This window comes from Sebastes umbrosus, chromosome 4 (assembly GCF_015220745.1).
Source record: "Sebastes umbrosus isolate fSebUmb1 chromosome 4, fSebUmb1.pri, whole genome shotgun sequence".
Taxonomy (NCBI): Eukaryota; Metazoa; Chordata; class Actinopteri; order Perciformes; family Sebastidae; genus Sebastes; species Sebastes umbrosus.
Window position 1 is genome coordinate 33,141,602 of NC_051272.1, and position 26,146 is coordinate 33,167,747.

The 26,146-nt window shown below is 42.1% G+C and overlaps 1 protein-coding gene across 3 annotated transcripts in view; it reads right to left on the reverse strand.

Annotated features, from left to right (window-relative positions):
- Window positions 1-3,292: 3,292 nt before the first annotated feature.
- wwp2 (WW domain containing E3 ubiquitin protein ligase 2) overlaps window positions 3,293-26,146 on the reverse strand; it is a 60,049-nt gene continuing 37,195 nt past the window's right edge. For 2 of the 3 annotated variants that reach the window (XM_037766734.1, XM_037766733.1), the window contains exons 11-24: window positions 22,444-22,498; window positions 20,698-20,779; window positions 19,033-19,161; window positions 17,310-17,388; window positions 15,638-15,709; window positions 14,793-14,881; window positions 12,198-12,357; window positions 9,376-9,509; window positions 7,744-7,884; window positions 7,518-7,638; window positions 6,314-6,418; window positions 6,051-6,147; window positions 4,984-5,056; window positions 3,293-4,177 (exon numbers count right to left, since the gene is read on the reverse strand). In XM_037766734.1, the coding sequence (XP_037622662.1) occupies window positions 4,078-4,177; window positions 4,984-5,056; window positions 6,051-6,147; window positions 6,314-6,418; window positions 7,518-7,638; window positions 7,744-7,884; window positions 9,376-9,509; window positions 12,198-12,357; window positions 14,793-14,881; window positions 15,638-15,709; window positions 17,310-17,388; window positions 19,033-19,161; window positions 20,698-20,779; window positions 22,444-22,498 (1,437 nt within the window). In that variant the 3' untranslated portion in view covers window positions 3,293-4,077. The remainder of the gene's footprint in view (window positions 4,178-4,983; window positions 5,057-6,050; window positions 6,148-6,313; window positions 6,419-7,517; window positions 7,639-7,743; window positions 7,885-9,375; window positions 9,510-12,197; window positions 12,358-14,792; window positions 14,882-15,637; window positions 15,710-17,309; window positions 17,389-19,032; window positions 19,162-20,697; window positions 20,780-22,443; window positions 22,499-26,146) is intronic. The other variant, XM_037766735.1, reaches the window with a different exon arrangement.

Consider the following 26,146-nt stretch of genomic DNA (forward strand, 5'->3'; position numbering starts at 1 on the left):
ATTATAAAGCAGAATAAAATGGGAATATTCAATACATACACTGCTACGTAGCCTACACTCTGACCTCTTTCCTACAGTATGAACGGTAAATTCTGAAATATTTATACCACGCTGACTATTTGAATATGAATGATCTGAATTGACTTCATGATGTCAGTTGCACAACTAAGGAAACAGAAGCATTGTGGGCAGATGAAGAGTGGGTGGTGGATGTGTGGCATGGGTATCAGTTTGGTGTGACTACAGGTTCATCTAAGGTCACGTGATGCTTGTTCTAACCTGACCGTACGTCTCTCCTTGATATGCAGTTTCAAACATGCAGGTCAAACATTGACTGGCACACTGATTATCTTGGTCACATCTGTTGCACCATTTTGCAAACACTGCAGTGCTGCCGTTTGGCTGCAGCCACAGCTGTAACGGCCAGCATGAGAACACTGAGCCTCTTTGTGCTCTTTGGATACGCTTACATGTCTCACACAAAAGTGGAAACTGATTTAGCTCCAAACTGTCGTCATTTCTTCTGTGGACAAACTGAGCCGATACTGGCCAAAGATGCAGATCCCAGTGCAGTCCCTCCCCCCCACACTTTCTGAGCTCTGACAGAGGTCCATAAATACATCCTTCCACTGTCAGTTCTTTTCTTATTGTACGACCTTTCATCATTTTAAAGGGGACATATCATGAAAAACTCACTTTGCACATACATTTAGGTTATCTGGGGGTGCCTACCTACACTCATGGCCTAAAAATTACCTTTGCAAAGGTGCACCATATTTTTCTCACGAGCCAATCAGAGCAGACTGGGCTTTTTCGGGAGGGGGGGGCAGTTACGTTCTAAAAACACAACTAACTCCGCACATCTCTGCATACTCCTGCGGGAAGGACAGTGCAGAGTTGCTGGATTTTGAATGAATGTTCCTGTGGCTCAGCACTGCTCTTGTCAAACTACAGACACACACTGATCAAAGCTGCACTCACAGCACAGAGAGGAGCGGGGGATCACTGGAACACATGAACATAACACAACCCGTTCTCATCCGTGAAATACGCTTTGTATATAGAGACTTGTGGCTGGATATCAGAAGACAAGGGGCGTGATAAAGCGACGATATTTGACCACCTGAACGGGCTGCACAACCGGCGCGCTGTTATTTGCTGGGGGGGTTACACCAGTCACCGTCACACACTGCTAGTGGGGCATCAGTGATGATTGAGAGGGATTATTTTTGTATCAATTTATACCTTGTTTTTCATTCAATTCTTGCATATTATACCTTTAAAGAGACAGGCACTAAAACGGAGCGTTTCAGACAGAGGGTAAATCCAGGTATATTCAGACAGACAGGATGAGAAAAATAATGTATTTTTTGAACATTAAAGCATGTAAACATGTTCTAGTAGAAACCCAAAATACAAGTATGAACCTGAAAAGGAGCATAATGTCCCCTTTAATGGACAAGCTAACATGTGTCTGCACCTTGCTGTGTGCATTCTCATCATTAATTACCTTAAAGCATTAAATTGATAATAGAAATGTGATACACAAATAATATTCCATAGTTTGTTCCTATCTTATTTTAAGACAGATTTAAAGTAATACTTCTTATCATTAATTTCAACGGCAGAATTGCGAACCAGGAAAAATGCATTTCTTGATTTTGATCAGGATGCAATTTTGATTTGGACAATAATGATGAACAATATATAGTTATTGTTCTTCTACATTTGAAAGGAACATTTTTTTTTTTTAAAGGAAGGTCAGCTGAGCATTATCCTGCTTCCAGTTCACACAGTTAGTGACTCGGTACATCTGTGCCTGACAGTAGAGATACACGAACACATCCAAATCTATATTTTCAATTATTGCGATCCTGCCAGCCCAACCACAAAATGTGCCCCGATATGTGGAAAAAGCTGCTGCTTCTGGCACAGCTTTTATCCACATTCACAATCATTCCCCCTTTCACCGATTCTTACCAGTGTGACCGATTAGACTACAAACCCAGTATTAGCTCGTGGGTCCAAAGGCAGTGGAAAAACATACGTCAACATTCCTCAAATCATCCTTAATTCATTTAAGAATGAGATTCAAAATCTTATTGTCTGTAAATGAGACAGAAAGATGCAGATCATGTACAACTGCAACAGACAGAGTGTGAAAGAAGTCAATTTATTCAAGTAATGTACTGTATCTCATACTGTATATCAATGCAGCCAAGCTTTTTGGACTTGTGACCCCTCGTCACAGTTTATGGCCATATAGTGCATGTGAACATGAGTTGTGAGCAGTCCTACATCCTAAAGGTAGGAGCTCAAACTCCCTCAGCTGCGGGTGATCCAGACAGTCCAATATGGCCTGGGCCTTCCTTAAAACCAAAACATAAGTTTTATTTCATAAAATAAACTTCAGTATAGTTTAAGTATAATCCCAAGTATACTTTATGGAATAAGTATACTTGGGATTATACTTGAACTTGTACACTAATATCAATGTACTAGTAGTATACTTGTAAGTGTACTACTTCGGTACTTCTTGGGACAAAATTGGCCCACTTTCTAGTTTATAAAAGTATACTTTTAAGTATAGTTTAAATGTAAGAATAGTAAACTTTGAGTACACAACTAGTTTACATCCACGTTGTATTTTGTACTGCAACTATAATATGAACTATACTACAAGTGAACTTAGTTATATACTTGTAGCCCACTTTTTAGTTTATGAAAGTACACTTTAAAGTGTACTGTATTCTGTACATTTTTCAGTATAAGCCAAGTATTCTTTTTGTGAATTTGTGAAGTATATCTCTGATATGTACATAAAAAGTAAAGTGAAAGCATACTCTGTTATTTTAAGTTTAAAAGAAGTATACTAATAGCACACTTGAATAAACTTCTTATTTGTAAGAGGAAATGTCAATAACTTTGCTGGCCACTTTGACAAGCCGATCGAGCCTTTTCTCATTGGCCAGATTCAGGTTCCCGAACCAAGCTACAATACAGCAGGACAAAACAGACTCGATGAAACTTATATAAAACTGTGCCATCATTATAGTGCACACATTAAAAGAGTTCATTTTTCTCAAGAAGTACAGTACAAATGTTGTTGGACCTTTTTAGAAACTGCAACTGTATGTTCTGTCGGAAGCTCAACTTATTGACAAATACAGTACACAAATATTGGTTTCATTCCCCTCATTATCTGTCAGTTTTGGGTTGGGTGCCGACTTCCTGAAATCAATGATCATGTCCTTGTTTTTTTGACACGTTCAACTCAAGAAAAGACTCAAGCTCAAGACTGAAATCTCATTTATTTTAGTTATGTACAGAAGGAAAAATGCTGAACTTCACAAGTAACAGAAAAATAAAAAATAAAATCACATCTCGTCTCTCTAACCACTAGTCCATGATAACAGCTCTCTGTCTCTCGGTACAGACACACACATGCACTCATACACTGCCTCTCTTTCTCTCACTCTCTCTCTCTCTCTCTCTTTCTCTCTCCCCTCACTTTAAAATGTTAAAAAATGTAGTTCTCTCTGGTAGATATGTTTTACTGCATTTGCGGGTAGCTGTGCTGCTGTGAGTAGCTGCTGACATTAAAACTATCCTGTTGTCTGTTTTAGGTGCGTTTCTAAGCAGTGAGTAGAAGTGTGTGTGTATGTGTGTGTGTTGGTGGTGGTGGTGAGACTCTAGTCAAATATAATTCTCTGTATGTGCCATCCTGTCAAACCCACATAGACATACACACCATCTATATGCATATACACAATGGCATTAATGTGAGCAACCACACACACACGTACACACTAGTAAGCAAGCACACACACACACACACACACACACACACACACACGCTTCCTCTATGTTCTTTCGTCTCCATCTCCCAGCTCTCAACTTTATCCCATGATTCAGTTCACAAACATGATCCCCTCCAGGTGAGGGACTATAGATGGCAGATGATTTCTCAGCCCTGTGATTAACAAATGCAAAATTATATAATATTAATAACAAAAAAAAAACTATCCCCATTGAATTATCTGTTCTCCTTTAGCGATCCTGTGTCCGTTTCCTGCGTCACTCCTGTCCAAATCCCTCCGTCTCCTCGATGGCGAACAGGAGTTTCTCTCGGAGCTGCTCCAGGCTTCTGTAGGGCGGCAGGTCCAGACGGTTGAAGCTGTGAGGAGGAGGAGGAGACAAACGGGTCACTATTAGTCCTTCCTCTCTGAGTGGAATAACAACAGGACTGTAAATTGTGTGAGTCATATGATCGAAAATATTCTGTGGCTACAGACAGTTGAAACAGGCTGGAGGTGAAACACTGTGTTTACCAAGACACAGAGCAGTAGTGTTGGGAACATTGTGTTGTTCAGTATATTGGTTTGGCGTTAGCAGATATGTCCCCGTCAGTGTTGGACATATTTCAAATGACCGATACGAAGCAGTTTGATTCTGTCCAAACTAGGGGTGTCGCTGTATACCGATTTTGTGGTAATCGCGGTATTAAAAACATAAAAATAGTAATATCATGTAAATAATCCAGCCACGATATAACGTGTTTAACAACAACATTGGCATTTAGCCCTTGGTTTAGCTATTTCTCTTTTGCGTTCTCCGGCACGCAGTAAATAAAAGCTTGTCGCAGACATGACGTCATACACGCGCACACACAAACAAACTATAAAGTAAACACACCACAAGCAGGCGAATGACGAATGAAAAGGAGATACGTTATCGCCCTGCTAAAAACGTAAACTCTGCAGTGTGGGAATTCTTCGGGTTGTGCAAGAAAAACAAAGTCCTTCTTGATACCGCTCCAGTGTGCAGGGAATGTGAGGCTACAGTATTATAGCCAAAGGAAGGTAATACGTCAAACATGCTGCATACTCACCTTCGCAATCATCATCATTCAACTTTCTGCCTACTGCAGCTTTAATTGGCTCCACAGTGTTTCCCATGTTAACAGAAAAGGAAGCAGCTCACCATGTGTGGCTTCTTGGAAGCCAAGTCTCCTTCCCCACCTTGTCTATGCAGAACTTTTGGGGACCGTTACTTCCTGAAGAAAAAAAGAAGTTATTTCATCAAATATAAGCTTGATTATTTTCATCAGTTAGAAAAGCATATTAAGATTTTGCCTTTACTACAGGATATGATCATATAAAAGATTCTAAAATAAAAAAAAACTGCCACAATTGCTCACAGTCAATTCACTACATTTCCACGTCACTAATTCCATCAGTATAACATGTTATACTCAACACTTTGCTGCTCCGAGTTTCTCTTTTTAACGGATATACTTGTTTTCATCCACCTATTAAATTTCAACTATTCTGTTTTTCCTGACCGATGTTAAGCTGCTGTTAATGAAAGTCATGTAGATTTTTCACATTAAAAGCTTATAGTACCAGTAATGGGATACCATTTATTTCATTTAAAGGAACGGTGTGTAGCATTTAGGGGGATCTATTTGCAGAAATGGAATATAATATTAATAACTATGTTTTTCTTTAGTGTAAAATCACCTGAAAATAAGAATCGTTGTGTTTTCCTTGCCCTAGAATGAGCCGTTTATATCTACATACGGAGCGGGTGATCATCTTCACGGAGCCGGTCGCCATTTTTACTACAGTAGCCCAGAACGGACAAACCAAACACTGGCTCTAGAGAGGGACATTTGTGTTTTCCCGTCGGCCACCGTAGCTCTCCTACACGCTCGGCACACGGGAGAAGTTCCAGTTGGTTGCAAGCTGCAACCTCACTGCAATAGATGCCGCCAAATCCTACACACTGGCCCTTTAAGTGAAGAATCTGCTGGAGGTGACGGATTGCATTCACATTAGCTCAACATCGATCAGTGGAATCAATTGGTGAATGAAAACATAATTTCTGTTAGAGAAGAGAAAGTGGTGAGTATGACACCATTCTGTTGTTGTTCTAATGGAAGAAGACCTATCCAAAATGACGGATATGATTTGTTTATAGTACCCTTGGAAAAATGGAATGAAATATACAGTATTCATGAAAAAAAACAAAAAGAAAACATGATGTACCTATGAGCTCAGCGAAGCCTCCGACAGGCAGCCGACAGGTTCCTGTTACAAACTGAAGCAGACGGATCCTCTTCTCGTTGTCCATCTCTTTCACCACCTGCAGAAGCACAACTCCCATCATTCATTGGACATACTCACATCAGTGCTCATGCACACCAGAACACATATACTTCATCATAGTAGATGTGTGTGTGTGTGTTTAGATCGAGGCTTGTGTAACGTCTAACATCGTGCACACTGAACCCCAGTGTGTCTGTCCATACCTGCCAGAACCAGTGGATCTGTTTGCTGTTCTTGGTGTAATGTCTATAGATGGTGTTCTTCTGCCAGTCGGCCAAGTCGATCTCCTGCATCCCGCACAGCATCAGCTGCAACAAACAAAGGTTATGTCCTTTACTCTTTATGTTTGTCTGACTTAGTGGGCAGAAGACAACACGGGACAGGACAGTGTTGTCCATAGTGAGTCTCTGCGGAGACGGGCCTCAGCTGCAGCACGGCAGTTCATCAATCAGGATCAGGAACAATTTACAAACTTAAAGCATCAGTAGGCGAGATTGAAGCAAATATGATTAATAAAAGTTATTTTTAGAAAACGGTCACTATATCCTGACAGTAGAGTATGAGACAGGTAATCTGAAAAAAAAGCATGTCCCTCTGCTCCTAACGGCATCTGCAAGATTTCACAGACCGGAGGAAAACAAGCAGTCAGAGCTGATCTGGAGTCTGCTGTCCAGCTGCCCTCTGTGAGAGCCGGCTGTCAATCACTCGTGAACTCCAATCAAACGGTTAAACTAGGCAGCGCTGACCAAATATGAATCAATATTCTGTTACTGTAATGACTATTTCTCTCCTCAAATGTTGTCAGAAACAAGGAAACTTATCTTTTCAAACTTGCTTTTTTCTAGAAACTTTTACTATATTCTAACTCACCCACAGTTTTTATTTACCGTTCATTTTATTTTAATACGTCTCATTTATTCGTCTCCTTTAAGAAATAATTTCTGCTATGTTTGCTATGTTCCAATTTCTTGCATTTGTTTCTTTGTCCAAAGCATATTGTATTGCATCTTTTTGTATAAGATATAAAGTTTTACTGCCATTATTAACCCATACTAGAAGAGACTTCCTTATATGGAAGTACCAGAACCCATCATTTAGTGCTTTTTCCCCCTAAGTTTAAAAACGATTTAACCAGTAAAATAAGGACATAAAGCTGACAAAATTGCTTCTTTCTCATTGAACACAGCAAATGACACTTCTGTCAATATAAAGTCCATTAATAACTACCACAGTTGTGTATCAAATATGAGGGGAAATTTGGTGAAAAGAAAACATGGCTACGAATTTGAATGTATTCTAAAGTCTTACATTCATTACACCTCTGACTTTCAGAGGACCTCGTTTCATTCCTTTTCAAATATTGATTAACCCGCTGGCCCTCCCTCCAGCCCTCCCGCTCCTTCTCACCTCCAGCTCCTTCTCGTCGAAGTAGCGAAGCCACTCCAGAGGGACCACTTCGTTGAAGCCGTCCAGGAAGGCTTTGGTCTGCTCCTCCACTCCCCGAGTGAACCTCCAGTCTGTCAGCAGGCTGAGGGAAGGAACAGTGGCTTGTTATTGATGTCTGCATTTTTCCAAGTTTGATTCTTCTCCGTTAGTTCAGCTGCAGTGGCTGTTACTGCTTGTGTTAACTTACCTGATGTACTCTTCCTTGTTCTCCTCGGTGACCAGTTCGTTCTCTCCTTCATCTTTCAGCTGGTGAGTGGAAACCTTGCCGAGGATCTCCATGTCCTGCGCAAAATACAGCTCCACGCCACACTCCTCCAAGTTGTTCTCTCTGGACACACACATAGACACACACATCATTCTTTTAATCTGTAAATCACTGCTACTATGCCTTTTAGACACTGGATTAGAGTATGTTAAACTCTGGGTAAAGTAAAATCAGAGACTTGTTTCTAAACACATTATACATGGTAGAAAATAATTGCGGAAAACATGTGAAAAGACTGAACTATATAGTACTGAATTGTGGAGTTAGACCGTTTTTTGGGCGGGCCTGAAATCATGGCTCGATGACGCACTGGAGCCATCCTCAGCATCACCCTTCACCTAACACTATATAAAAACTAGAGCGCGTAGCATCAGTGGTTCTCCCGCTCAATCACGAGTTACAGCACTTACTAACCACAGCCAGTGGTGTAGTGGCCATCTGGCATACTGAGACAAATCCGTCTGTCTCCCTTCGGCCGTCTCTGTGTGCCGGTCATTCAGGGTGAGCATGAGCCAGTGAGCCCAGTCCTGGATCACACACAAACACGCTATTTGTGTGATCCAGGACTGGGCTCACTGGCCAATCACAACCAAGTGAGTTAAACTTGTGCTTACGTCAAAGGCTCTGCCGTAGTCTATACTCTATCGGCTGTGAAACAGTGGATAAATTGTTTTGATCTATCAAAATCGTTCAGAATTTAATCAATTCGGTGAGATAACATTTGGAAAGTCTAGAAGAGCCGCACGATTGAATTATTGTATCCGCATTTAAGTTGGCACAGGGCTAAACTGAAAGTCAGCCGGCTCGGCCGGCCGAAGTCTACGGGATAATTGTGACCCCGGAAGGAAACCAGGAGAGGGCGATGGAAAAACGTGATTCTCCTGGGAAAATCGGGAGGGTTGGTATAGTCTCTGGTGTGCATACTCTGTCCATAGAGCATGTATGTTAACTGCAAAAGTAGCGTGCAGCAGTGAGAAATGTCGTATATACAGTAACTGTACATATGTAATCAACCCTGTGATGCCCGTGGTTGGGCGTGGTTGGGCGTGGTTTCAGCGCATTCAGCGGACACGCCCCCAACGTTTCAGAGCAGAGAATACTGCTTATTTTTTCACGATTTTGAAACCTAATTTTATATACCTGACGATTTTTTTAATCATTCAAATTTGGCTGGGTGGTTAATAACATATTTTTCTGTGGTGTGACAAACTCAGAACACTTATTTATTTTTGCTTTACCCAGACTTTAACTGAGAAAATCAGGCTCTCACTTCAAGCTAAACCTCATCCATTTCCAAAGTTCAGTGATCCTTAGAAAACGTATTTTTGAAACATTCAATTTTAAACTATTTTTCCTGTCGATTTGATGTTTGTTATTGATAAATAGTAAGTCATTTTTTCCAACATGTAATTGACTGATTTTATATATGACCTATTCACCTGAGTACTGAGGCCTGGAAAAACATTCTTAATGATTATTTTCCTCCACTTTCTGCTCTTGTGAGCATAAACTAACAATAACACACAAAGAGGTGAGCCATCCTGCAATACTTACTTGACCCACATGATGGAGTTATAAAACTCAGGGTCTATGGACTCCAGGTCTTTGAGCGTGGGTTTCTTGTCCAGCATTCGCTTGTAGAAGGGCAGCGTGAAGCCGGTGTCGATGAACTTTCCGTGGTACAAAGCCTGCAGGGAGGATTTAGTACATTAGAAACCACAATAAGGAAGGTCACCTGGTCTTCACGGCTCAAACGCAGAAAGATGTACACAGAAACGCAGCGTTAGCTCACTAAACTCCCTGGATTTAACAGAGTAGAGAAGTGTATTTTTTCCCCTGCTGTAATTGTGATATTATAGCGTTGCCATTGGCGACATATGTTTCAAATTTCTTCTTGACAAATTATACACATTTTCATCTCAGTTGCTCATTGTTTGTACTGATGATTCACTGGGGATTGTTTCGTGCCCATTCAAGTGTTAGAAATGTGTTAGCAGCCAGTCATCGTTACAGGGACCCATGAATGGGGCTTTTATTTCTGGCAGCCTGATAGAAATCGGCTCACTTCCCGGTCGAAATCATTTAGCAGCAAACATTCCACACCTGCTCATATACACTGTCATATGTACACCAGTCTGGTGACTCCTTCTGTCCTTATTTTCATGGTGAGAACTACAAAGAGTCACTTAGATTAGATGAAAAAGCAAATAACAAAAGCAAAAACATACATACATATGCACATACACTGATCAGACATAACATTATGACCACTGACAGGTGAAGTGAATAACATGGATTATCTCGTTACAATGGCACCTAGCAGTGGGGGGGGGGGGGGGGTATATTAGGCAGCAAGTGAACATTTTGAACTTTGAACTTTGTGTTGGAAGCAGAAAAAATGGGCCGGCGTAAAGATGTGAGCAACTTTGACGCGGGCCAGATTGTGATGGCTAGACGACTGGGTCAGACCAGAGGCTCATAGTTGCACGTGGGAAGTGAAGGCTGGCCCGTGTTGTCCGATCCAATAGAAGAGCTACTGGAGCTCAAACTGCTGAAAAAGTTAATGCTGGTTCTGATAGAAAGGTGTCAGAACACACAGAGCATCGCAGTTTGTTTGCGTATGGGGCTGCGTAGCCGCAGACCGGTCAGGGTGACCATGCTGACCCGTGTCCACCACCGAAAGCGCCTACAACGGGCATCAGTGAGCATCAGAACTGGACGACGGAGCAATGGAAGAAGGTGGCCCGGTCTGATGAATCCCGTTTTCTTTTACATCATGTGGATGGCGACGAGTTGGAGGTGTTGCCTCCAAATTCTCCAGATCTCAATCTGATCGAGCATCTGTGGGATGTTCTGGACAAACAAGTCCGATCCACGGAGGCCCCACCTCGCAACTTACAGGACTTAAAGGATCTGCTACTGACGGCTTGGTGCCAGATATCACAGCGGACCTTCAGAGGTCTAGTGGAGTCCATGCCTCGACGGGTCAGGGCTGTTTTGGCAGCAAAAAGGGGGACCTACTCAATATTAGGCAGGTGGTCATAATGTTATGGCTGATCGGTGTATGTGTATGTGTATATGTCTATATAAATGTATATGTATAAGTGTAGCTATGGAAATGTATGTGTACATATATACGCCGGTATCCATAGTATATGTAAATAAATCAAATGTACAATCTTGAATACAGCATCCAAACTAGTTGTTATATATCTCTGCCCACTTTTTCTATTTTTATTTGCATTCAACACAAACCCGTTCTAACCGAGTCCTAATCTTTGCTCGGTGAGTGTGTGTTTTCACAGAGAGGTAGAGTGAGCAGACTCAGCCAGATGGAGCTGTTTAATGTTAAAAAACCACAGAGGGCTCAGAGCTATGATGAGCCAAGAACAACACAGACGCCTACTGACTGACTGACTCAGTCAGTCTGTTCTGTCCTACTGTATCCTGACTGACCATGTGTCTGTCTCAGACTTATAGACAGAGGAGAGGGTGTCAGTGGAAAGTGAGAGGGTAAAGACAGAAAGTGCATACTGTAGCAGGCAGTAAGAGGGTTTGGTAGTTAAGACTTGGTAGTGACCGGCATCTTTATAAGGGAAGTGCATTTTAGGACTAAATATAGGCAGCTGCTGGCGGGTGTGGGCTGGGTGCGGCAGTGAGGTCATGGTGTGGGTGAGGGGCGGGGTGGCAGACAGTACGAGGGGTGGGGGTGTCGGTTTTGGGACCTACAGCTTTCTGGAGTTGATCCCAGAGAGACAGAGAGACATTATAGTACAAACTGTACATCATGTGTTTAGACTGTAAACTATTGAATTGCACACAAAGACACATAAGACCACAAAATCGCAGCCTGTGGGCCTGGTTCAAATCCAGCCAGGGACCTTTGCTGCACGTCAAACCTCTGTCCGTGTCTCTACCGTCACTGTCACATAAAGATGAAGGCCCAATTCCAATCCGGCCCCTTCACCCTCTCCCTACCCACTTCCATTCTGTTTGCGCGGAGGGTCTGCCTTGTTAAGTGCCATCCCAAACCAATTAGTAGGGAGTGGAAATGGGTTATAAAACCCTCCAACAGCGAGCCGCATCGATGCCAACTTAACCAGCTGCCCCCTTACTGATGACGTGCAACGCCGTTTTGTGTTGGAACGCGCTCCAATGTCAGTTCCGTGCAACTGCCGGTACAAACATTTACTCGTAAACTGCTCAAACTACAAAAAACACAAAAAATAACTAGACTGGCACGCAGGTATAACAGGGTAAAAGTAAAAACAGCATTATACAGATGTTGTAGTTCAGTTTTAAAGACAGATTGAACGAAAGCAAATCAAAACCCAAATATGATTTTAAAAAAAACTATGCCGAAAGCGAAAACTCACCATGGCGATGAAGCGTCCAATGAAGCGGAAGTACGTGAGGTGGTCGGGGTTGATGGAGGAGGCCGGGTTGATCTGCAGACAGTAGTTGTTCTTGCCGGCGTACTCAAACAAACAGTACATGGGGTTCAGCACCTCGTGCGACAGCAGGAAGAACCATTCCCTGCAGAGCAAGAGGACATTACAGGAGATATGAGAGGCTGAGAGATGACAGCGGGGATCTATTTACTAGTATTATCATGTCAGCAATTAATATATAATATTATAATGTTGGATGATTCTGTAATTTAACATGTCAGAACTATCAATTTTCCTATAAAGACCATCACTGTGAGCTCAGACAACAAGCAAATAAAACACATTTCATGGTCCAGGAACAAGAACAGACGATACGGAGAAAAGAAAACATCTTAGAACAATAATCACAGTACATTTAATCCAAGAACAGAACATGATCAATAAGCACAGTTTATAGAACATAATTAAAAACTAAACAACAAAATTCACAACTGAAGCACAGTAATTCTACCTCTTCACAGGAATGACAAATTGCATGTATGAGAATTGTAGTAAATCAATCTTAGCCTAAGTCGTCTGACTGGCAGGTTCAGGATTTTTCCAGGTTTTATTTTTCCCAGGACCTACTGTAGGTCTGAGCTGAACAATGATCCAATAATCCTTTGACATACAGTAGGATTTTAGGATGAGTGGAATGAATAGAATTTATAGAGGAAGACTTGAAGATATGTTTCATTACATCACGATACTGTACTAAGTCTGTAAGTTTCAGGTAGGTTCAGGGTCTGAAATCAGCACCCGCCACCCGCCAAGTGCGGGTAAGTTGTTAGCAGTGACTGATAAAATCGTCAGGCCATCCGCCACTTTGGCAGACAGGGAAAATGCTAGAGATGGAAATAGAGAATCGGATCCTAGTTGTCTGATTCCTTGGCATCTCATGCCTCTGTGGCTATCAATATCTCTTATTGATGCTCTCAGACAGTTACGCATGCACAATGACGCATACGCGCGCTGTATCATGTTCCATCTGTACTTTTTTTTGGCATTTTCAAGCCTTTATTGATAGGCAGTGGACAGTTTTTTTAGAAAGGAGGAGAGAGAGGGGGCCACATCCGGAAATGACCGCAGGTCGGATTCGAACCCGGGCCGCTGCGGTTAGGACTCAGCCTTGTTATGTGGGCGCCCGCTCTACCAACTCAGCTATCGGGGTGCTCACTACAATCCAAATTTGACACATAAATTACATGGGGAGACAACCAGGGTCATTATAGTAAACTAAAACTGAAAGTAAAATGAAAATGAACTGAATAACCTGAAAAGATATTGGCTGGTAAAAAAACTAATACAAATAAAAAATTGCGTAAAATTATTTCAGTTTTAGTTTTTTTTAGCTTTAAAAAATGAGACACCATGAATTTCCGTCAACTCTCGTGACACCTAACCACAGGAATCGAATAGACCTGACGTTCCAGGAGATGGTGCTGTGTCGTTAAACAAACATTATGGCCATTCATACACAGTTCTCCAACCATGTATTTTGCATGTATATGTAGCTACAGTCTTCTGAGACATTACAGCAGGCCCTGACAAAAACAAACTAAATATATAAAAAGTAAAACTAAACCTGAACCTTCTGAAACTGAAACTAAACTAAGATGAAATCGAAAAAAAACAAAAAACTAATTGAACATTCAAAAGTAGTATAAGCTTGGAGACAACACATATAACATGAAGGATATATACAACAGGGTAGACTAAAACAGACACAAAGAGACTGTGGAAGGATGCATGTTAGAGAGAATGAGGGCCCACTAGCAGCGCCACCACCACCAGCTGCAGCACCAGAACCTAGCGCTCCCACGGCCCCTGCGCTCCCCCCTTGGGGTTTATGGGAGGGGGATATGGACTGACGGACGGATGGACGCAGACACCTCACAACATCCCGTCCGTGGTTCTACCCTGTGGTAGAACAGCATGATGTCACCTACCATAGGGTAAAACCACTGACGTGACACCGGAGACAGAGACACAATGCAAAACCAAACAGAAAAAAAAAATGAGAACACCCTCCCCCAACAGAAAAATAACAACATATACGGAGAGTAAGACCTGGAACACAGTGGACGCAGGGGGCAGGATGGATACATGTGATGGAGGGATGGAGGGATGGGGGAAGGGAAGGAGGACAGAAATGTTGCGAGAGGGTAGGAGGTGAGAATTTCCTCAAATCTCTGACACACCAAAACAACATGTCATGTAACAATAAGGATTTACAGAGAATGGAAACACCTTGAGTTATTAACCCTGTGATGCCCATTGCCTCTTTATGATCTTTTAAAATAGTTTCAATCCTGCTTGTTAACTGCAGTTAACACCAACGTCAAAGCTGGTTCCAGTGGAGGAGGAGGAAGCTGGTGCAGAGATCGACAAGTGGGCAGGAATAGGAAACACGCCATCACCGTCACCAACATTAAAAATCAATGGGTTAAATAACAAAATAAAACCCCTGTAGTACCACACACACAAAATGACAGATTGTGAGAAGAAGAAAGGTCACGGTTGTCTTGTCGTTGCTCTCACCTGGCGATGCCGCCGTAGTCCAGCCCCTCCTCTCCTCTCATGATGATGTAGAGTCTGCGGCGAAGGTCGTATGGCTTCACATTCATGATCTGGTGACGGAACATCATATATTATTAACAAATAGACAAACACTTTTTAAACGGGCAACATTTTTGAGATTGATGGAAAACTGGAGTCAAGTACAAAAAGTGGAATAACAATTTATTTAAACCTTTAATTGTCCTAACGTGAATGATGATTTAGTTATTCTCGTGTGAAGTCTGAAATGAATGCTGTGTGTATTCATCCTCTACGTTGTATGTGTTAGATGCTTATGAGATGTATGCATATTTGTTTTTCTAATGTAAGTATGAACTCAAGAGATGTGCCCTCTCAGTGTATGTGTCCTCTCAACGTAGTGCTATGATGTTGGATGTTACAGGAACTGTGATAAATGCAAATGCAGATCCCGCTGTCCTGATTGCATGAAAGAGTCAACTTTTTATCACTCAGATGTTATGCATATGATGGTGTGTTCTTTATACTATGACAGTTTCGCTAAAAGTAGATTAAAAAAAAATCGCAATATATCACCTTGCTTACAATATCGCAATTTATCTCAATATATTGAATCGTAAACCCTGTATCGTGATATGTATCTTATCGTCAGATTCTTGCCAATATACAGCCCTAGTCTGGACTCATCTGAGCCCAGGTTATAGATACTTTAGTCAAAACAGGCTGATGAACAACACTGGGATTACATGCAGATAAAAAATTGGAATTAATTACTAACTAAACACAAGATGACGTTAATGTAGTTATATTTAAGTGTAGAACAGATGTGTGTTTGGTTCGTCTCTGACCTGCTGGAACGAGTCCTCAAACAGTGTCTGTCTGGACACGGAGATCTTTACATGGCTGGGCAAGGCATTGGACTGGACAGAGACAAAATAGAAAAACAGAAATCAAGAAGTTAGAATTAGTGCAGAGTTAAAAGTGACACCAACCTGTTTAACATTTCATTTTGTTTTTTTAAACTTTCTGAAAAGCCTTTTAAGACATTGACAGCTGCTGGTTACTACTACTACTCTATTAACTCTCACCTCTAACTTTAACCCTGATTTAGTTTGGAACCCTTGCTGAACATGGGTGAGTACTTGTGTTACAGCGATGTATTCAGTACAGATACTGGCTTTTATTCAGCAGTGGTCCTGTCCCGGTTTGGTCCACCGCTGATAATGATGAATATAATGCAGTTCTTTATTATTATGAAAATACATATGCAGCTTTAAGAATTCGGCTCTTCAAAACCCAAACTGGTTTGATATTCCTGTAGTGGTATCTAGCCCGGCAGATTTTGTTCCAAACAATGTTTGTTTGGTAATGATTTCAATATTTTAGTTACAAAATCAACGCACAAGAAATGTTATTTATACTTTATAATAGTAATATTACATACTTGACTTTGGATTCTTTTTTGTTATCTTATTTACATTGTTATTGATCTTATTTGTTATTATCTAAGTTTTACTTGATCATATTTCATTATCATAATAAAACTACTCCATTTGGAGTCAAAATTATACAATTTAGTTGTTTTTTATTGATTTTCTACTGTGCACAATGGTAGAATGTGATGATGCACAGGGTAAATGTCATGGCCAAAGGCTCCAGTGTGTGCACATAGCCTCCTGTAGTGGATATCAGTAGTATTTTAGAGCCAGATTCCCTTTCAAGAGGTAGAAAACCCATTTGGCACAATTCGGGTATCCAAGTGGCCAAATGGAGAGTCCACCTGCTCCTATCCTTACTAAAACCTTTGTAAAAGAAAAGTCACAATGTTACTGACACTGGGGATGCAATATCTGAGGTCATACCTATCCATAGAGACCAAGATAATGCATATAGACCTGGTAGTTGTGGAGCTATTCTTGATTTATTTTGGGTATGTCTGTCTAGGCGAACCACACCTTCCAGCACCCTGGGGCTTTAGAGGTTATAAAGTATGTAGGCTAAGTGGTATTAACATTCAGTAACATTGCAAATTTCCCCGCTGTGGGACTAATAAAGGATTCTCTTATTTTAACAAGATTCAAAAGGAAATGTGTTTCTCTTTATCACTATGAAACAAGTCAGAAGTACTTAGGTCGAAAAGTTTTATAATACAAATAGTTCCAATGGCATCTAAGAGTAAAAATGGTAGTAAGCGTTATGCTTAATCGGTGTTACGATTATGACCGGGTCCCTGGGAAATGTTCTCCTCTGTAAGGGGTCCCTGGCCCCAAAAAGTTTGAGAACCCCTGATCTAGATCAATGAGGACACATAGAATCGCATTCACTTCCACTATTGGGGTGGAGGTGAAAATCTTAGAGATAGATATAACTAAATCTGGACAAATACAGACAAAACTGTCTACATGGCTAGATAAATACCACTACAGGTAAGTGTGAAAATATACACCAACACACAGATCAAGGCGAGGACTGTGGACAGGGAGAGTTTTGTTGTGGCTTCAGACTCCGGTTAAAACTTACATGGCACAGGAAACGGAACTGGTGGTACTTCCACCTGAAGCTGCGGTCGTAAGCACCGGGTGAACCGCCTTGCCGTGACCTGCGCACACGCACACACACAAAGAGAAAGAGAGAAGAGAGGAACTCAGTCAATTTTACACTGTTTAAGCGAAATCTATGGAGAATCCTGATGTAATAATTCCAGAGTTAATAATGTAAAACAAACAAACTGACGGCCTCTGTGTTTTATGTTTTCACCTCTTTACTTTAACTCTTCAGCTGATTGACAGAAACATGATGGCCTCCTTTAAAAAGCCCTTGTGTTCCAGGTTGCAGGCCAGAGAGACTCAAAGTAAATATTAAATTCACACCAGCCATTCTGTTCTAAATAACGACTCGGCGTGTCTGGGTCTCAAAGGCAGAGGTGAGTCTGGGCCTGCAGCTGTGTTAGTATAAGCTCCACCAACCCACTGCACACACACGCTCGATATGTGCCTTGTCAGCACCCGAGAGGCTGAGACGCAGAGAGAAAGAGAGAGTTTTGAAAGATAATGGGAGGATGGGAGGAGGAGAGAGGGTGAAATGGGGGGGAGAGAAGAAGAAGAAGAAGGAGGCCTCTAATGCGTCGGGTTTGTGCTCGCCGAGCTGCCGGGCACATCTCGGTTTGGGTTAGGAAATAGAGACCGCAGCGGCAGAGCGCTGGCCATGGACACACACACACACACACACACACACACACACACACACACACACACACACACACACACACTCTCTTGCAGGATACAGTGTAAAAAAAAAGTAAAGACTCTTTCAGAAGCCCTCCAGAACCGCTCCACTAAAAATACGTTCAAATATCAGCATGAAAAGCAGCTTGCAGATATGCACACACACACACACACACACACACACACACACACACACACACACACACACACACACACACACACACACACACACACACACACACACACACACCACAAGCTAATACACACTCGTATGCCGAACATAAACACAAAAAGACACAAACACCAGCGCGCACGCACACCCACACACATGCCAGTGCAGTTTGCAGTGGATCTGTTGTCACACATCTGCACATTCTCCTGACTTTTTGCGGTGAGCTTTGAGACTGCTTCAAGGCAAGGCAAACATCCACAGGCTGAGGGGGAGAGGTGTGTGTGTGTGTGTGTGTGTGTGTGTGTGTGTGTGTGTGTGTGTGTGTGTGTGTGTGTGTGTGTGTGTGTGTGTGTGTGTGTGTGTGTGTGTGTGTGTGTGTGTGCGTGTGCGTGTGCGTGCACTAGAATGAACATGTTGCTGTGATAAAATATGACTTGTTAAAATATCGGTGAGGCCTAAGTTGATCCTGTCTGGCCCAAAGAAATACTTAATAGAAATGAAAGGCAATGGATAAAACATGGGCTCAATAAAGATGTAGATAAAAAATAAAAGGATGATGTAGTTTAGATTAAGATACAGTTTTGACCTTTTTCATGATCTTTTAAGGTTTTCACAAAACGAAGGTTGTTTAAATTGATATTTGCAATGCAGTTATGTCAGACCTAGGCAAAATCATTGTGCAATAATTTAAAAAAGAAGTTGATTTAGTTCACTTCAGATCCGTGAACTGAATGACAGAGATCGTTTCCTCAGAATGTCTTTGCCTCGGCCTGTGACATACTTAGATTTTTTTTTTAGATTTTTTTTAAAAAGCAGGTTTGGGAGGAAGGGCTGAGAGAATATTTACCCTGACTCAAACCCAGGTCGGGGGTCTTTAAAGGTGGTGCTGCGCGAGTTGTGGTCCACAAAATATCGGACTCCCTCTGCGGTGTACTTCATCTCCCAGCCCGGGGGCAGGGGGTGCTCCTTGATCATCCTGCAACAGGGAGAGGGCAGTGAGCACGGTCCCAGCTGGAAGGGCCCCGTCCTGGGGATGAAACTAACAAACCTCCCCGCCAACCTGTGGATCTAAAGCCCTGGACGCTGAAACAAAAACCCCTGCGCTGGTACAAAACTCACAGCCGTGTGCTCAGGTGGGAGTTTATCTCCTCTGAGAAAAGGCATGTTGGACTTATTCAGACTGCTTCCAACCCTTTGGAGATGAACTCAGAACAAAGTCTAGAGAGCCTTCACCAGTGGGGCCCACAGCAGGAGAGGCCCATATAAAATGTTATCTTATTATAAAGACTAGTGACTCGGAGCAATAATTTTAATGTGGTCAAGAATTCCTCGTTCCACCCCAGCTGCAGTTTGTGTCTCTCGTGTATTACGTTTGAATCACAGAGCTAACCATCAGTTTGTCAGAAAAAGAAAGACCCAGCGATCTTTCTTCATTTACTGTTCTGAAGGTATTTCCAAAAACTCTTCCAATCATCTGGACGAAAAAATATTCATTCTGCTGCGTATTAAAAACAGATTTTTTTCTGTTTTCTATCAAGGTAGCCAGTAGAGACATACTGTATGTCCTTGCTCATTTTGTACGACACAAGAAAAACATGAAGGTGTTATTTTGATGAGCATGAACATCAATATAATGAACTATAACTGATAACAAAATGTTTACATATTTTCACACCGTTCAAATTAGGCGAGGATGAATCTAATTTTTGGCTACCATCTTTGTTTGGAAACTGCTTAAAAATCTTTTTTTGTTCCCATTCAGATGATAAGAAAAGTTTCTGGAAATACCTTCAAAACAGCAGTAAGTGTAAGTGGGCTTATCAAAGGTTGCTATGCTTCTCGCTCTGTGACCTGAATGTAATGTTAACAGATGAGAGGCACAAACTAGTGGCTAGTAATCTCCAAGCTCGCCCCTTATCATGTCATATACAGAAGAAGACGTTCAAGAGCCTGACAACAGAAAAGGACTGAGGATTCAAATCTGTAATGTGTGAAATTTACTTGAAGAGAGTTTAGACGTTCAATTAGAATGGAGTGAGGTGAGAGGAAAACAATTCAGGTCAGAGGAAGTGTTCAAAATGTCAAATAAATAGCGAGTGATGCCAGAAAAAAATGATCAAATAAGCAGCAGATAGATCGTAGGATTATCAGCCTGGAGCCCAAAAAAGCTTCCACAATTTCTTTCATTAATGATGTTTTTCAGGATTTTGTAAAATAAATTTCCCTAATTTTTAAATTCCTCCAGACTGCTTCAGAGAATTTGTCAAATTTCTTTTGAGTTCCATAATATTCACCCCTGATCAGTGACAAACATGTACAAATCATGATGTAGACGACTCCCTCTGTCGTCACACTGAACTGTGTTAAATGTAATTATATCTTCTTCAGTACGAGCAAACACCCAAAGCGACATACCATCTAAAAAGCTGGCAAACACATGCACGCACACGCGCGCACACACACACACACACACGCTAAGACACACACATATTAGTGCTTTTTCTAGCCTCACCCTTGGGTCCGAGGATCGTCCCACTGTGTCGTCCGTGTGTTGTGGTTGACAAAGTAAATTCGGCCATTGTCCTGACGTTTCTCTGTGGATACAAAACAGAACACGACAACGCTGAAAAACAATTTGTGATAAAATTGGAGGATTTTTCATATAACTTGAGATATAAACTCCGCAATAATGAGACGGAGATCAGAGGGATCACCTGGGTGTCTCTGACTGGGCTCGCTCTCTCTTTTGGGATGAAGAGAAAAATAAATATCTCACCACCACGATAGAAAACCAGCGAGCCCGTGTGATATTTCACCAAGGCTTGATTTGAATACCTCAACGGGGTAAACCTAAGTGTGTGTGTGTGTGTGTGTGTGTGTGTGGCATTAAGGTCGTAGTGGGAGTGTTTGAACGTCAAAGTGACCAGGGGGCAAATATTAAACATGGAGCCAAGGGTGAAAAAGGTAAGAAATAGTTGAACAACTATATTGGAAGCACCTTAAACACAGCATAACATTTATGGAAATGTGTGTGTGTGTGTGTGTGTGTGTACGGTAGGCCACTGGTCTCATGAGAGAGTAGCTGGTGCCCCATCCTCCTCCCTCCATCGCCCTGACATCTTTTTCTCATTAACAGGAGTGTGTGGAGGGCCCAGAAACAGTAGTGCTCACATTGCAACTCTTACTAGCTTTCTCCTTGACTCACTCCACCCCCCACTTTACTATCCAGTTTGAACCCCTCCCGCCCCACCGCCCCCCCCCTTCCTTCTAGTTTCTTTCATTCGCCACTGTCTCTAATGCTTCTCTTCCATCTTTCCCTCTTTTCTCCCATCTTTCTTTTTTTGAATCTGAGCCTTAAAAACAAAATCAACAAAAAAAAACTAAAAAAGCGAGGGAAGCGACCGCAGATGAAAAAGGAGCCATGCCAGAGAAGCGAATCTGAGCCAGCGATATAATTGAGGTTTTCATCTTGAGGTACCCGCAACATGTTGAAAAGGCATCATTTTTTTTTTTTTTGGAGCGAACATGGCTGTGTGATGAAGTCGGCGAAAATGTCGGTGGGAGCTGCCAGCGGCGTTCCTTTATGAATGAATGTGTGTGACATGATGCTGCGTGGATCCGATTACATTACTCATTTGGGAAAATGTTGGATGATGAAGAGGCCCCATCAATAATGCGGCCTCTGTAATTTGTGGACTTAAAGAGTAAAGGGAGCGCGTACGCTGATGAATTGGTATAACATGAGCAGGAAAAGAAACCAAGAGGCATTTCATCCAGATTTTTAAAACAATGGATGCAGAGACATAAATCAATCAATTGATCAAGCGACTGATCCGCTCACTGGGGAATACGAGGAAGAAGCTCAAACAAGTAATAAAAGCCACAGAACCAGCATCGTTTCTGATTGTTGCATAAAGGCTTCAAAATCATCAAAGATGTGCTTAGAGTTCTGTGGAGAAGAGAAACATTTTGCAATACTTCACCCAAACCTCACTCCCTCAATGAAAAGCACAAGCAGGTTTGAATAACTTAAGCTGACTAAATCAATAAAAACCCACTGTTTATATCTCGACCAATTGCATTGTTTCACTGTTGACTACTGGCAAGATTTGTCAAAAACACAAAACTGGATGAGGATTTCAGGTTTTGATTCAGTCAGACAGACAGAAGCCAAACCTCGAGACCATTTTATAACAGTTCAGCACCGCTCACTGAGAGTAACTCTGTCTGTACAAGGAGAGTGTGAGGCTAAACTTACCCCATCCAGGAGGCAGCGAGCCCAGAGGATCATTTTCCACCGGAGCACCGGACGGCTGAGGGAGAAACAGAGAGAGACAAAACAAATCCGGTTAGGACACCTTTCTGTCTCCGTCCTCTCTTCTTCCACCTCTCCGCGCTGCTTTTCTCCTCCTGCTTTCTCTCAGCGTTTGTCCTCGTAGTACATCAACGAATCAGTCCACTCGGTTTCTCACCGCCGCATGTGGTGGAGGAGGAGGAGGAGGAAAAAGTTGGGAAAAAACTACCCAAAAAAATACAGAAAGAAGGGCAAACCAACAAAAGTTCAGACGAGTAAGAAAAAAAAGAAAAAATGATAAAAACGCCAGTAAGACTCACTCAGTAATGCCGTCCCAAACTTAGACAATCAAGTCAACGCTTGACCTCGCTAACTCACGAAAACCAGGGATGATACCTGCGTGTAAGTCAGGCTGGCTGTGTGTGTGTATGTGTAGGTGTTAAGGGGGTGGGGGTGCCTCCTCTCTGCTGCAGCGGTGAGGGGCAACTGAGGGAGCTGGCTGGCGGGCAGCTCGTATGCCTTCCAAAAACTACACGCTCGGTAGGAGGATAAAACAACAATGCTGTTCCAATGAGCTCACTGGCTGGATGCAAGCCCCACCCCCCGGCTTCCCGCTCACCTCCTCAAACACACCCCACCTCCTCCTCCTCCACCCTGGCACCCCTCCCTACTCCACCCTGAGGTCCTCCTCCTCCTCCTCTTTTTCTCTTGCTCTCTTCTTGTGCTGCTGTGAAAGTAGGCAGGGAGGTGCGATGTCTGAGGGAACTGAGGGAACATTCATGCTTGTTCCAGACTGGACACCCACCCCCCCGTCTTCCCCCCCACCCGCCTCCTCACCGGCCGCCCCAACCCACCCCAGGCCTGACAAAAGGCACCTTTATTCACCCTGGGCCTGGAAACCACTGTGGGGTTTACTCAGCCTGCACTCATATACACCAACACATGCTGAAAAAAAGTGTGTGTGTGTGTGTGTGTGTGTGTGTGTGTGTGTGTGTGTGTGTGAGCCACAGTGTGGAAAGTTTGTCTGTGGCAAACAGTCAGTCAATGTGTACGTTCTTATGTTGGAATACACACACACACAAACTCACATGAATATATTAGCTTGAGTGGAAAAGTAACTGAAAAGACGCTTGTTAGGAATTAGTGGCCGCTGTTGGCCTTTTCATGCTTAAGATGTTTAAACAGGCTGGTCTAGGTGTGTTGCAAACAACTGCTAAATCATTAACTGTCCCACCAGGCAGAGCACAGGCCCCCTCTAATGACAACATGTCACAGTGGTTCTGTTCTATTCTGTGATCGTAAGAAGCCAAACAACCCTCAATATGGACAAAGAAAACCAATTACACGTTCAGAAAATGTGGGACAAGTTAATTTCGGGGGCTCCACCTTCTATTTAACGGCTGTTTTTTGGCAGCACAGGTAGCGCTTGTTGTCCTTTATTTACTACACTGAGGTGAAAAAAAACACCAAAAACCACCGTTTTCCAAATGAAAGCTGGTGGACCTTTAAAGGTTTTTTTTTTTTCTTCACTGAGACATGTTGCACCACAAAAGTGATGATTATTTCCTGAGAAGCCATAAAGTAGAGTATTATGCACCAAATGTCAACGTCACTTTACGCAGCATTTCCCAAAAAGAAATGTGACTGTGCCCATTTAAAGTGTCTCTGTCATGGAAACTCTGAGAGAGTCGGGATGGAAAGGACGGGGCCTGCCGGAGGAGTGAGAGTGGGCACATAACAGGGTTAAAGGGTGTGTGTGTGTGTGTGTGTGTGCGGGTATGTGTGTCGCTCCCATCGACAGCCAATCTATGCCCCGGCGCCCCACCCTTATGGGTTTTTCTGTGACTAAAAAAGGTAAAAGGAGAATATAATGATATAAAGACATGATGACTTCATCCTGGCTCTGACCATTCAGCTCCTCAGCAGCTTCCAGACAGAGTGAGGTTGGAGGGGAGGAAAAGAAAGAGAGGCTGAGAAAACAAGGGAGGGAGAGGAAGAGAGGGAAAAGCAGCATGTTGGCAGAAACGTGTGAAATAATGGCTGAGTGTTATGGATCTGGAAGGAATACGCCATAAAGGCCCCGTTTCGAGGCCAGGCACCGCAGGTGAAAATGGCGATTTCAAGCTAGTCGCTTTTAACACGTTCAAACGCTTTTACCACCGATGTGGCTTCAGAAGATATGAAGACCTATTAGTAAAACTAATCATATATATACACAACTGTGAAAACTGAAGTCACATTGCTGTTGCAAAGACAACTTTTCACATCTACAGAGGTCAGTGAGTTCATCAGCCATACGTTAATGAATAAGTTTCAAACTTATGTTGACTCTTATGTTAAGAGATGCTCACTCACCCAGTTTTCAGACAACAGTGTGTGTATCTATAATCGCCACAGTTGCACTATGCAGAGAGAAATATTTTACTGGTGAATATTTGCATCCTTTTACTTTGCTCTCTCAATTCATTTTGACATTAAGATAAAATAATGTAAACAGAGGAGGTATTAACTGCAGATCAGCCACTAAATTTGACCTGGTGCAGACAGAGCTGTTTTTGAAGACAATTTTACCATTGTGCAACAAAATATCTCAACTCAAAGGTCCACTTAAAGGGGACACATCACGCTCATTTTCAGGTTCAAACTTGTATTTGGGATTTCTACTAGAACATGTTTACATGCTTTATTGTTAAAAACAAGTTATTTTTTCTCATACTGTCTGTGTGAATATACCTGTATTCACCCTCCGTCTGAAACGCTCCGTTTTAGCGCCTGTCTCTTTAAGAGCCCCTCCTGAAAAAGCCCAGTCTGCTCTGAATGGCTTATGAGAAAAATATGGTGCTGCATGTGACATAGGAAGGGGAGAAACATCTGAATGGCTTGTTGAATCACATTTTTTTCTGATCTAGACAGCCCACAAGAAACTCACTGGGTTGTCTTATTTCACAGTTTGTGAAGATACCCAAATGTATGTGCACAAGCACTGAAAGAGTGAGTTTTTCATGATGTGTTCCCTTTAAATTTCTTTTTTTTTTTCCAGAGCTTTTAACTACATTTCACGTTTTTTTCATTACCGGTAAATCTGCCAATTATTTTCTTGACTGATTAATTGTCTGCTTTATAAATGTACAAAAATAGTGGAATTTTTTTACATATCACAAGAAAGTTTTGTCCAATCAACCAAAATATACTCATTTGACCACAAAGAAAAGCAGCAAAACCTCACAGCTGGAACCAGGGAATGCTTGGTATTAATCAAAATAATCAGCAATGAATTTTCTGTCAATAAACTAATTGATTAAGCGACTATATGAGACTTTATGAGAGCCGGCTCGCAAACTCCGACCGAACGGTCAAACTAGGCAGCGCTGATCAAATATGAATCAATATTCTGTTACTGTAATGTCTATTTCTCCGCCCACCAGCCGGAACACAGCCAATAGGAACGTTCTCTATGAAGTCTCCCGTCACGGGCTAGATTTCTTAAAGCCTAAAAACAGAGCCATGGGGAGGTGCAGAAGTCTATTTTTCTCTCAGAACACTTGAATTACAATATGCTGAAAGGTTATTATGGAGTTTTTGCCCAATGATGCCAAAAATATACTGCCTACTGCCACTTTAATACACAGATATACGTATTTAAAATGTAAGATTCTAATGTGCAGAG